Below are 13,488 nucleotides of genomic sequence, written 5' to 3'. Positions count from 1 at the left end.
CATAACAGATTTTTTTTATAAAGCAGATTTTTTATAGCAGATTTTTAAAACAGAATTTTTAAATCAGTTTTTTTTAAAAAAACAGAATTTTTTAATGACAAATTTATATTTTATTAAAACCGGAAAACCGGACCAAACCGGACCGAAAACCGGTAAAACCGGAATACCGGTTTATAAGAAAAATAGGTGCGTAATCGGTTTTGCAAAATACAAAACCGGTACCTATCGGTTCGGTCCTAGATTTTGTCTAAAACCGGACCAAACCGGACCGGTTACACCCCTAGTGATGTGTTTCCCTTCCCTGATTTTGTGTTTTTTTTCATTTTTCTTTCACTTCGGAAAATATTTATTTGGTATATTTTAAATAATACTAAAAGTTTTAGGTCTGGATTGATTATATAATATTAAAAATCTCAACTCAACTTATTATTATAATTTTTTTAAATTTTCATATAAAATATAATAAAAAATTTAAGTTTTTCAAATCTCAATACAAAATTAATATTAAAAAATTATATTATAACAATATTTTATTCATTACTATTTAAAATATTTCATTTTATCTCATCTTATTGTGTAACCAAACGAGACCTTACACTTGTGCGCTAAGAGCATCCTCAATAAGATTAATCAAATACTAAATTCATCTCCTATTTAGTTATTATACCTCAAAATATCATCACAATAGATTAGTCAAAATCTAAATATTTAGACTTTTATTACATTAAACACCAAATCTATTTCCAAATTTGATTGCTACTGTAGTTTCATCAAATATTTATTTTATCTATTATTTATCTCTCTTCATTATTCCCTTCATCATTTTACTCAACTCCAACCATTGTTTTCATAAAAAATTCACTGCATACAACTCAATTAAAATACATAATAAAAGGGTAAAAAGTGAGAACATAAAATGAATTAATATATATTTAAAAAATATTAAATATTTTTTAATTATTAATTATTTTATTACTATATAATAAATAAATATAGAGATTTGATGTAAATAGTCAAAGTGAAATTCATTTTATATTATTTTATTATTATATAATGAAAAAATAGTTATTCCAATATGACTTATGTGAATGGAATAACCAAAGCTAAAATTGATCTAACATTATCAAAAGTGTCCTTTGGTTAATCCACTGAGGATGCTTTAAGGCTTTGTTCATTTTTATAAAATATCTCATCTTATTTAATCATTATAATTTTTTTAAATTTTCATACAAAATAAAATAAATAATTTAACTTTTTCAAATTTCAATATTAAAATAATATATTTTACACATCACAGAAAAAACACTAAACAAACATAATAAATAAATATGCAAATGCATGCAGATAGTATATTGGATGACATGGCATAACACTCCTCAGATAAAATAAATCAATAGAACAATCACAAATCGCTAAATTTTACAAACCAACTCCACAAGTAAACTCATCCTTCAATCAGGCCCAAAGCCCAACATCTGAATAAACTACATTTATTTTTCCAACACTTGACGAACCTAAGGCCCATCACAACTAATCGGATTGCATAAACAAGTTAGTGTAAAAATAGATTTACATTTTAAGAAAATTCCTTGAAAATTTACTTACAACGACGGAAAGAGAAACTCTAGAAGATCAAAATGCACAAGCACACAGTTAATGCCAAAGGTGGCAGAGCAGCGGTGGACATTGTTTTCCAAGGGTTGGTTGTGGGTTTCAAAGCATGGAAAATGAAGGGGGAGCTAAGGGGTGGTCATGGCTAGGCATGGAGGGGATTAGGTCGCAAGTTGATAGAGCTGGTGGTAGCGGCTGGACGCCTTGGGTGGCGACAGATCGAGGCGAGGAGAGGCAAACCTGTGTGAGAGAGGGAGGGCATGCATGAGAGGGGGATCGAGGCTTTGGGTGGCTAGGTTCGACGGAGGGAAAGGTCGCCGGTGAGATAGTGGTGCGGTGGCCTGGGGATGGTGGACGGCGGCGCTAGGTGAAGATCCATGGGTTCTTATGTGCTATAAAGAGAGAGAGAGAGAGAGAGAGAGAGAGAGAGAGAGAGAGAGAGATGCGTCGTGGGACTGGGTTTGGTGAAGGTGAATAGCCGACATGAGGGGTAGCTGGTGGTGGTGGTCGGCGGGGCTTGGTGGGTCACAGCGGTGTGGGGCTGGGCTGCCGAACGAAAACACAAAGGGGAGTTTCTATTAGGTTCAAACAGGGAGGCAAGAGAGAGAGGAAAAAGGAAAAATGGGAAAAAAAACTTAAGGGCTTGGGTAATTAATCTCAGCCCTTCATCCTAGTGTTCCCAATCTAATCCAATGATGAGGAAAAAAACATAGAGTTAATTAACTTACAATAGATGAAAAGATGAGTAAAACACAACAACTTAGAAATATTAAAATAAAATAGTAAAAACCAACCATAAAAATAATTTGAAATAAAAAGCAAATAAATAATAGACAATAATTAATAACAAAAAGGGTACATTAAAATAAATAACACAAGTTAAGCAGTGATAACAATAAAATACTCTAACCAAAATAATAACAAACAATTTAAAATAAAAGAACCAATAAGAATAATTAGTAAAATAATATTTAAAAACACAAGGAAACTAGAGATATCACTCAAATGCCTTGTGATAGTATAGTACTTGTATTAGTTGTATCAAATACGTGTCACATAGTGATTTACTGAGAGAGTATAAATACATAGAAAAATAACATAAAAGTATATTTTATTTCTATCATGTCCACTCTCATTCTTTCTCTTTCTCTAAACTTCTGTTTCTCCTCTCAATCTCAAGTATGGAGATTCACATTTCATGGTATTAGATAGTATCTTTCTATTTTTATTTCTACGTTTTCCGCATTTTCTCAAGATTTCAGTTTCTTGAAGAATCTTGATTTAGGTTTTTTTTTTTTTTTTTCTAGACAAGATGTCTAATTCCTCCCATTCAAATCCTTGTGTTGATTCCTCTAGTCCTTATTTTCTTCATGATGGAGAAAATCCAGGCTCTATTTTGGTTACATTGCTGCTTACGGGGGATAATTTTCATACATGGAAGAGATCCATGTCCATGGCCATTAGTGCGAAGAACAAAACCTCCTCTATGAATGGTAGTCTCCTTAAACCAGCTGACGATGATCCTTGCTTGGTTGCCTGGATACACTGCAATGACATGGTAATTTCTTGACTTGTCAATTCTCTTTCTCTAGACACTGCTTCTACAATTTTATTCATGGACACTACTTCTGATGTATGAAAGAGTTGCATATGTGTTTTGCTCAAAGTAATTGCCCTAGGATTTCAATTAAGGAAAGATCTTTCAACTTTAGTGCAAAAAAATCATTATGTCTGTGTATATTATTCTCAATTGAAGGGTTTTTGGGATGAACTATCCATTCTTAAACCATTAGGGGCATGTCATTGCAAACCAACATGTGTTTGCACTGCACAAAGTCCTCACTCAAAAATCAACAAGAAGACTATGTTCTTCAATTTTTAATGGGGTTGAATGATAGCTACTCTCAATTTAGAGAATAGATTTTACTAATGTAGCCATTTCCTACCATTAGTAAAGTTTTCTCCCTGACTTTACAAGAAGAGAAACAGAGAGGTGTTTCTATGAGTAACACACAACATCTCAACACGTCTACTGCCTTATCCACTAAGGTTAGTGCTCCTGTTTCTATGTCCAAGAATGGTGGTAAATCTTTTGCTCGCAAATATAAAGTGATTTGCAGTCATTGTGGTTATAATGGTCACATTGTAGATAAATATTATAAGATTCACAGTTATCCCCCTAATTGGAAGTCTACCAAAGCCAAGAATTTCTCTTCTGGAGTTGTGAATCAAGTTAGTGCTTCTATTATGGACGCTGGCTCGATTGATCGTGCACAACTTTCAACTATACAACAACAATGCGAATAGTTGCTTGCCTCACTTCTAAATTAGGCTAGTTTACTACCAACAACCGTTTTAGATATCCAAAATCATGCTAATCTGTCAGGTAAAGTTTCTAATTCTTATTATTCTCATTTCTCTTCTCACGAATGGATCATTAATAGTGGAGCAACTAACCATATGGTATGTTCCATTTCTTTGCTTACTTCTTCTTCTTCACCTCTCAATCACTTAGTTAAACTCCCTAATGGAGCTATTGCACATGTAGCTCGTATAGATACTGTGCATCTTTCAGATTCCTTAGTACTAAAGAATGTACTATGTGTTCATGCCTTTTCCTTCAACCTCATTTCAGTTCATTGTCATGCTATCGATTCATCTTGTTCTTTCATATTCTTACCCAATATCTATCTTATTTAGGACCTACACTCTTGAAAGATGATTGGGATGGGTGAGCAAAAACCTAGTCTATATTACTTGCTACAGGATTTTCCAGCTAGCTCAAAGATTGATGTCATTTCCTTTGGTTTGACACCCAAAGTTGCTTCTATCAACTTTTCTTCTTTTGATTTGTGGCACTATAAGCTAGATCACCTTTCTTTACCTCGATTACTTCTTCTTAATAAAACTATTCCTACCATAAAGCTATCCAAGTCAACAATTCTCCTTGTACAATCTTTCCCTTGGCAAAACGGCACAAACTTTCATTTCCTTCAAGTCAAAGTGTATCTCATTTTCCTTTTGAAATAATATACTATGATATATGGGGTCTCTTTTCGATATCTTCTATTAATGGCTCTAGATATTTTTTAACTATTGTGGATGATTATTCTAAGTGCACATGGTTCTATCTCATGTGTCATAAAAGTCAAACAAGGCATTTTTTACTTTCCTTCTTCGCCTTAATAGAGAATCAGTTCAATAGAACAATTAAACACATTCAGTCTGACAATGGTCTTGAGTTTCATATGCCTGAATTTTATGCTTCTAAGGGAGTTATAAATCAAAAGACCTGTGTAGAAACACCACAGCAAAATGGGATCGTAGAGAGGAAACATCAATACTTATTAAATGTAGCTAGATCTTTAAGGTCTCAAGCATTTCTACCTCTTAAATTCTAGGGTGAATGCATCTTGACAGCTACATATTTGATAAATAGAACTCCTACACCTCTTCTTTCCAATAAATCTCCATATGAAGTCTTGTTTTCTAAAACACATTCTTATTCCTATTTACGAGTTTGGGTTGTCTCTGCTTTGTTTCCACCATATTCAGCCATAGACATAAACTTGATCCTCGTGCTAAGAAATATCTTCCCTTTTTAGCTTGGTTCTTTTTCCACTCCAATTTCTTCTTCTTCACATAGATCTCTTGTTTTACCACATCCTATCCTTGACATTTCCTCATCTTCTCTTACTCTTGCAGATATTCTTAATTCTAATTCATCTGCAGATTTTGTCTTTTCCATAGAAAATGTTACATCTTTTTCTTCTCTGCCTTCTTAAGTTATCGGACAATCTTCTAGAGTTCGTAAGCAACCATATTTCCTACAAGATTATCACTGCAAACTAGTTAACACTCATGCCTTTTCCAATCCACCAAATGCAAGACATGGTAAGACAGCTTCAATTCCTTACACTCTCGACTTTGTTTTGTCATATAACAAACTTTCTCATTCTTATAAGTCTCTAGTACTTTCAATTTCTCTTATTTTGATCCCAAAACTTTTAGACAAGCTGTTCAGCATGCTCATTGGCGTGATGCCATGGCTGCATAAATCAATGCCTTAGAAAACATTCATACTTGGTCTCTTACTTCTTTACCTAATGGAAAGCAAGCGATAGGCTGTATAAAATCAAATATAAGTCTGATGGTAGCATTGAGAGGTAGAAGGCAAGATTGGTAGCTAAAGACTACACCCAAATTGAAGGTCTTGATTTCCAAGAAATCTTTTCTCCCTTGGCCAAGCTAGTGAGTGTTCGCTGTCTCTTGGCTGTTGTAGCTTCAAAGAATTGGTTTCTTCATCAGTTAGATGTTAATAATGTCTTTCTTCATGGCAATTTGGATGAAGAAGTTTACATGGAAATTCCTCCTAATTTTTCTAGACAGGGGGAGCACAATGTATGTAAACTGAACAAATCCTTGTATGGTCTTTGATAGGCTTCTCGACAATGGTTTGCCAAGTTGTCTTTTGCCTTACTTTCTTATGGATTTGTTCAATCTCAAGCTGACTATTCTCTCTTCACTCTTCAAACTTGAACAACTTTTATTGTTCTTCTAGCTTATGTCGATGACATAATAGTTGCTGGAGACCATTTGTATTCCATTTTGGATTTAAAATTGTTTCTTGATAAAAAATTCAAGATTAAAGATCTTTTAGATTTGAAGTTTATTCTTGGCCTGAAAGTGGCATGTTCAGTTAAGGGAATTTTTTTGAACCAAAGAAAATATGTTGTTGATATTTTGGAAGAATCTGGTTTTCTTGGCTCTAAGCCTTTAAGTTTCCCAATGCAGCGAAATATTAGATTAAGCAAGGATGATGGTCCCCTTTTGACAAATGCTTCTCTTTATCAAAGACTTATAGGTCGTTTGGTTTATTTTACTATTACTCGACCTAATCTAGCATACTTTGTGCAAGTGCTTAGTTAGTTTATGGATAAGCTGAGACAACCTCATTTAAATGTTGTGCACCGAGTTCTCATATACAAATAATCTCCTGGTCAAGGTTTATTTTTTTCAGCACATACTTCACTTCATCTTAAGGGTTTTACTGATTCGGATTGGGCGAGATGTCCTGATTCTCGTAGATCAGCAACTGGATATTGTGTTTTCTTGGGAGATAATCTTATTTCCTGAAAATCTAAGAAGCAACCGACTGTTTCACGCTCTTTTGCAGAAGCTGAATACAGGGCGATGGCATCAGCTACATGTGAATTGACTTGGCTCCTTTTTTTACTTGCTATCTTATGTATTTCTCATTCACAGCTTGCCATTTTGTTTTGTGATAACCAGGCAGCCCTTCATATTGCTTCTAATCCGGTCTTTCATGAAAGGACTAAGCATATAGAGATCGATTGTCACCTGGTTCATAGGAAAATTCAAGCTGGCAACATTAAAACTCTACATGTTCCAAGTCCTCATCAGTTTAGTGATCTTCTTACTACGCCTCTTGGATCAGTGCAGTTTCATTTTTTACTTTCTAATATGGGTGTTATTGATCTATACACTCTATCTTGAGGGAGAGTATTAGTTGTATAAAAGACGTGTCACATAGTGATTTACTGAGAGAATATAAATACATGTATCTGTACATGAAGACATGTCAACAATAGAAAAATAATAGAAATGTATATTTTCTTTCTATCGTATTCACCCTCTTTCTTTCTCTTTCTTTGAACCTCCCTTTCTCCTCTTGATCTCGAGTATGGAGATTCACATTTAAAAAAAATACTTGTAGAATATAATATGGATAATAAGAGAGAGCTGGTTGTCTGACACTTTCTTTTCTTTTGATAAAATAAAAACATAAATACAAAGAATAGTGGGATAGAAGTCTAAGATCGAAAGTGGGTGATATGTTGGATATAATATTTAGGCAAGGGAGCATGGTCCATGGATTCCTCCTCCTTTTGCTCTATGTATTCGAGTGGGTTATTATATCTTAAAAAGAAAACCTAGTTAGTTATTAAAGAAATTAAGATAAAAATCTAGAAAACATGCAAAATCAACTTTATATATATAATTGTTCAATGGTGGATTCTGTTTAAAGAAATTAACTTTTGATAAAGATTGGATTCTGTTTAAAGAGATTAATTTTTGAGAATGATGGTTGAATCATATCAAAGAATTTTAATAAAAAATAATATATTTACTTATAAAAATTCTTAAATTAAAGAATTGTGTTAATAGGATAAAAAAATAAAAAACATTCCACTGGGCATAACATCTTCATCCGGTTTTTCTTCTCTTTATTTGAGTTACTTATTTTTTATATATTCCACTGGGATACGGGAGGCCACTGCAGAAAAGTGGAAAACCGAGAAAGCCAGAGTCTTAGGATCCGTTTGGATTCAAAAAGATTTAATCATATTTTATTTCATTTCATTATTATAATTTTTTTAAATTTATATATAAAATATAATAAGAAATTCAATTTTTTTTTTAATCTCATTTTATTTTATTTTAATTTAAAATTAATAATAATATTTTATTTTATTTTTATTTTTTATTTAAAATTATTTTATCTCATCTGTTATCAAACCAGGCCGCGTGCCCGTAACCCATGCTGTGTTGTGCGCCTTCCAAAAGCCTGCGTACTTGTTGAACGAAAGGCTTGGTTTTTTTGGTGAAATGACCTATTATTATTCTAAAATTTAAGCTGATAAAAAAATATAGGTTTAATTTCTTGTATTATATTATTAACTAGTATAACATGTAAATTTGGATTGTTTACAAGTTTAAAACACTTAAATTTGAGGTTGTTTTGTTTTTTGAAACGCGTGTTTTTCTAAATATATATATATATATATATATATGATATTGATATCTTCCGAATGCTCGGCCCCTACGGCCAGTAAGGGGGAAAACGAAGTCTTATTTAATGAAAGTTAGTTGTTTAAAGTTCTTAAGAAAACGTAGAGCGAAAGATCAAGAGAAAGCGTGGCAGCTGAAGGAAGCATAGTGGCACATGATATTCCAAAGAGTTGCTCAACAGCGAGAGGTGAGGATAATAAATCACCTGCTATGGTGAAAGTTAATCTGATTCCCTGCAATTAATGACTTTTTCCTTCTAGTGCTCAGAAAAATACTCCGTTTTGCTTTCCTGAAAATGGGGAGTCAAATAATCTAAAGGCTAAAGTATCTATTCATGAGAACACTGCCCCTTGCAGTCTTTCTCAGGTCTTGCTCTCTATGTTCAATGTGTCAAAAGTTCACTGATTTGTTTATGGTTAGTCTGAAGTTATAACTGCTTGTTTTTCTCTGTTTCTCTCTTCTGCAACTCGAGCTGCTTATTGTGAACATCATACACTTCTTCAATCCCAAATTCATTTTGTCAAAATCAGTATCATTCTTCTTAGGTTGTGCAAGGTTAGATGTTTACAGCTAGTCATGGCGCCCTGCTTATTATTCTGCTCCATGAATACTGCTGTTCTGGTTTTGGGGATGTTCATGACCTGTTCTGCTGTCCTAGTCTAGTGCCCTCAATTGTACACGTCTAGTTGTACAACTATTAAGTATTGAGATATATATTTTGATCATGAATAAATGTATAGTTTATAAATGTTTCTTTTGAAAATATTTTTTAAATTTGGAAGTTTGATAAGCTCTTTAAGGATACAAATCAAACATCAAAGCGAAATTAATTAACCCTCTAATAATAATAGAAAAGCTAGATTTTTTCAACTTTTACTTTGGCTGGAGAAATAAGTTAAGTTTTCTTTTATATAATAAATCCTCCTACCAATATTTTTAATGCTTCTTATTATCTACCTTTGGTCCTTTCTAACTGTTCATCAGGCCAGACTTAAAGTCTCCCTATATCAGCTTGTTTTATAAGAGGGAGGCGCATAGAAAGATAAATTTATTTCGGATCGAAGCACAGAAAGACATAAAAGGAGGTAAGCCATGGCTTTGCATGGAAAGCTTTTGCAACAAGTAGTGCTGCTACTGCTAATTATTGGGGTCGTAGTTTTAGCAGCATCTCAACCCAATAAACCGAGCTGCAACCGCACATGCGGATCTTTTGATATCCCCTACCCATTTGGCACAGGCGAGGGCTGCTACCTTGATCCATCTTTTCTCATTATCTGTAACCACTCTTTCCAGCCCCCAAAACCATTTCTGGGCGTTGATAATATAGATGTCCTCAACATCTCTCTTGATGAAGGTGAACTCCGAGTCTCAAACTTGGTATTCCGTCTTTGCAAATATAATAATTATCGGTATCAAGATGATGGGCCAAGTCTCCGCCGGCGCATCTCTACCTTGCTCAACTTGTCGAGTTTTCGCATCTCACCTGAGAAGAACAGTATCTCTGCCGTCGGTTGCAGCTTTTTTGCCCACATAAGTGGCTCGCAGGGACAACGATCTATGTTCATGGCCGAATGCGTATCATTCTGTGACTACGGTACCATTTTGGTTAACGGCTCCTGCTCCGGCCTTGGCTGTTGCCATTCTGCCATCCCGAAAGGAGCAACGAACTATAATTTGAATTTTGAGAGCATTTCCATTAATGGAACCATCAATAACGAATCATGTGGTTTCGGTTTTATAGGGGAAACACAGGCATACAACTTTTCCACCTTAGATTTTGAAAATTTAACAAACAGGGCGACTGTACCCCTGGTGCTTGATTGGGCAATTGGAAATAAGACGTGCAAAGATGCTCGGAAAAATATGAGAAGCTATTTATGCAACGCAACGTATAGTAATTGTTCCGAATCCGGCAACGGTCTTGGGTATATTTGCAAGTGCTCCCCAGGTTATCAAGGGAACCCATACCTTCCTGATGGGCATGATGATAGTTGCCAAGGTAATTAATTAATGTTGTACTCATTCAGTTTAAATCCTCTCTCTCTCTCTCTCTCTCTCTCTCTCTCTCTCTCTCAATTTGAACTCATTTTGGATGAGAAAATTAATCAATTGTTGTACTTGTTAAATGAGCAAACTATCAACTATCAAGGCTGTATTTCGATGATGAGGGGCAAGTTGTGGTGCTCATGTGTTTCAGATATTGATGAGTGCAAAGATAGTCCGAATCCCTGCCATGCTACTGCAACATGTACCAACACTGACGGGAGCTACAGATGTACTACTCGTGGAAAACTCGGTCAATCCATGACCATCATTATTGCCCTCGGTATGTATAACATATATCGGAATGGTGCTATTACAGTACTACTCGTCTCTTTTATTTTCTTCTTTTCTTGTTAATTTACTAACTACATATATACATGCATGATGGATTCGGTTTCCCAATTACCTCACTCACTTCCCATGCAATAATTATAATTTGGTCTAAAATGAACCATTTTAATTAAGATAAGAAAATTAATCTTTTAAGATGGGTAAGTTAATTTGTAACCTTAGCTTTAGTATGAAACGTGGTTGAAATCCGCTAATGGAAGATATATCATTGCTTCTCCAACAGTCACTAGCTACAGCTAGGCTTTAAATCTTTCTTCCTTTTAATCATGATCGCTAAGTACTTAAAACTCGAAACTCAACTATACTCCTTGTAGGACATTTTTATATATTACATATTGAAATCTTAACTTTGTTGAAGTCTTTGTTACTGACTGAAGGAGAAATTGAGATACATTCTATGTTGTCGAAATGCATGCTTGAACATTTACAGGTGTCAGCTTGATAAGCCTCTTAATCCTGGTTGTGGGAAGTTCATGGGTATATTCAGTAAGGCAAAGAAAAAAGCAAATAAAACTGAAACAGAAGTTCTTCCAACAAAATGGTGGCCTAATCTTACGACAACAACTCTTGAGTCACAAAGAATCTGTTGAGCCAACCAAAATCTTTAGAGCAGAAGAGCTTGAAAAGGCCACTAACAACTATGATAAAAGTAGAGTCCTTGGTCATGGAGGCTTTGGAACTGTTTATAAAGGAGTTTTATCAGATGACAAAGTGGTTGCCATTAAGAAGTCCAATGTTGTTGATGAGAGCCAAATAGAGCAATTTATAAATGAAGTGCTTGTGCTTACTAAAACTAACCATAAGAATGTGGTTAAGTTAATAGGTTGTTGCCTTGAGACCGAAGTACCCTTACTAGTATATGAATTCATCACAAATGGTACACTTTATGACCATATTCATGATAAAAACCTATCATCCTCGCTCTCATGGGAAAAGCGTCTGAAGATAGCATCAAAAACTGCAGGAGCCCTAGCATACATACATTTTGAGACTTCTATGTCAATTATACATAGAGATGTGAAAACTACAAATATACTTTTGGATGATAAACACACAGCAAAAGTGTCTGACTTTGGAGCTTCAAGACTAGTTCCTCTTGACCACACACAATTAACGACCGTGGTGTTGGGAACTTTGGGGTACCTGGACCCAGAATACTTCCATACTAGCCAATTAACTGAAAAAAGTGATGTCTATAGTTTTGGTGTTGTCATGGCAGAGCTACTAACAGGTGAGAAGGCAGTTTCCATGTTTAGGCCTGAAAGTGAAAGAAATCTTGCGATGTATTTTGAAATTGCAATGAAAGAGGATCGCCTACTTCAAATTATTGATGATCGCATTCTCAATGAAGGTAATTTTGAGGAAATAATGGAAGTTGCTAATATAGCAAAAAATTGTTTAAGGGTAAAAGGGGAGGATAGACCTAGTATGAAGCAAGTAACAATGGAGCTGGAGAGATTAAGACTTTCGGAAAAACACTTGTTGAAAAAAGTTGATTCCGACACACAACAGACTAAACACTTGCCAAATGCACCTACACATTCTTTGGGAATTGATGTTGACATCGGCAGCTCTTCTATCAGTACCACTGTTGCGGATGACAGCATGAGAAATCAAGTAGTGGAACCAACAGATAATGATGCTAGATAATTTGTTCATCCTCATCGAAGGCTAGCATAGCCTATCTCTTGTCGACATTCATCATGATCACCACTCATCGATAGGCATCCACATTCATTTTCTCCAGTTGTTCATTTGCCCCTCACCACGGCCTACTAGTGCTACCTTACTCTCTTTTTCTGGCTCAGAACTCCCTTCTTTCCTCCAATCCGACCTCTTCGCACCCCCTAGGTCTCTCTCGATCTCCTTGTATGCATGTTTTAAGATTGAAAGAATGTGATCATCATAGCTTTATCATGCATGTTCATGTACGACGTGGTTCAGTGCTGTGATATGTATATATTTGATATTCTCTTTTGAGTGATTTCAATGTAACATACGTGTTCTATCTATTGATCCTTAAAGCTATTCATGTGAGTATTTAATGAAATGAAGTATTAGCCTTTTCACACTTTACAATTAAAGCTTTTAGCTAAATCCAGCATTGGTACTCCAGTATTGGTTTTTATCTGTAGTGTCCATGTTTTTGTAGTTTGCTTTTTCGTTGGCAGAGTAGTGGAATCTAATTAATTAGTTAATTGCCTTTTTTTAAGGGTTCATAATTAATTTATATATATATATATATGTATGTATATATTCCAATAGAGCATGAACATTATATACTTATAGGAAAATGCTAGGGATCCCACTGGGGGATCCCGTTCACTTGTCCCGCTGCATTATTTTTTTTTTGTTTGAAAGTTTTTTTAACAGAAAGATTAAGAAAATTATATTTAATTATATTGTGAATTTTATTCATTTTTTCAAAATATTTAAAAGTGTTAAAAAATGATTTGAAAAAAATATTTAAAAGTGTTTTTTTTTTGTTTTTTTCATATCATTTTTTTAACACTTTTAAATATTTTAAAAAAATAAATAAAATTCACAATATAATTAAATATAATTTTCTTAATCTTTCTGTAAAAAAAAATTTCAAAAAAAAAAAATACAGCTGGACAAGTGAACGGGATCCCCAGCGGGATCCCTAGCACTGTCCATACTTATAATATA

The 13,488-nt window shown here is 34.3% G+C and overlaps 1 protein-coding gene across 2 annotated transcripts; it reads left to right on the top strand.

The window, feature by feature from the left end:
- Window positions 1–8,461: 8,461 nt before the first annotated feature.
- LOC122296336 (wall-associated receptor kinase 2-like) lies at window positions 8,462–12,897 on the top strand. 2 transcript variants are annotated; one of them, XM_043105941.1, is made up of 4 exons: window positions 8,462–8,611; window positions 9,409–10,423; window positions 10,622–10,750; window positions 11,249–12,897. In XM_043105941.1, exons 2-4 carry the CDS (start codon window positions 9,517–9,519, stop codon window positions 12,466–12,468), a joined length of 2,256 nt encoding a protein of 751 aa, XP_042961875.1. In that variant the 5' UTR covers window positions 8,462–8,611; window positions 9,409–9,516; the 3' UTR covers window positions 12,469–12,897. The 2 variants fall into 2 exon arrangements, with proteins under 2 accessions (XP_042961875.1, XP_042961876.1); XM_043105942.1 differs by lacking the exon at window positions 8,462–8,611 and having other exon boundaries at window positions 8,682–10,423.
- The last annotated feature ends 591 nt before the right edge of the window (window positions 12,898–13,488 follow it).

The sequence above is a fragment of the Carya illinoinensis genome, chromosome 15 (genome assembly GCF_018687715.1).
Source record: "Carya illinoinensis cultivar Pawnee chromosome 15, C.illinoinensisPawnee_v1, whole genome shotgun sequence".
Taxonomy (NCBI): domain Eukaryota; kingdom Viridiplantae; phylum Streptophyta; class Magnoliopsida; order Fagales; family Juglandaceae; genus Carya; species Carya illinoinensis.
Note: the sequence above shows the minus strand (reverse complement) of the source record. Positions and strands in the feature narration are given on the sequence as shown.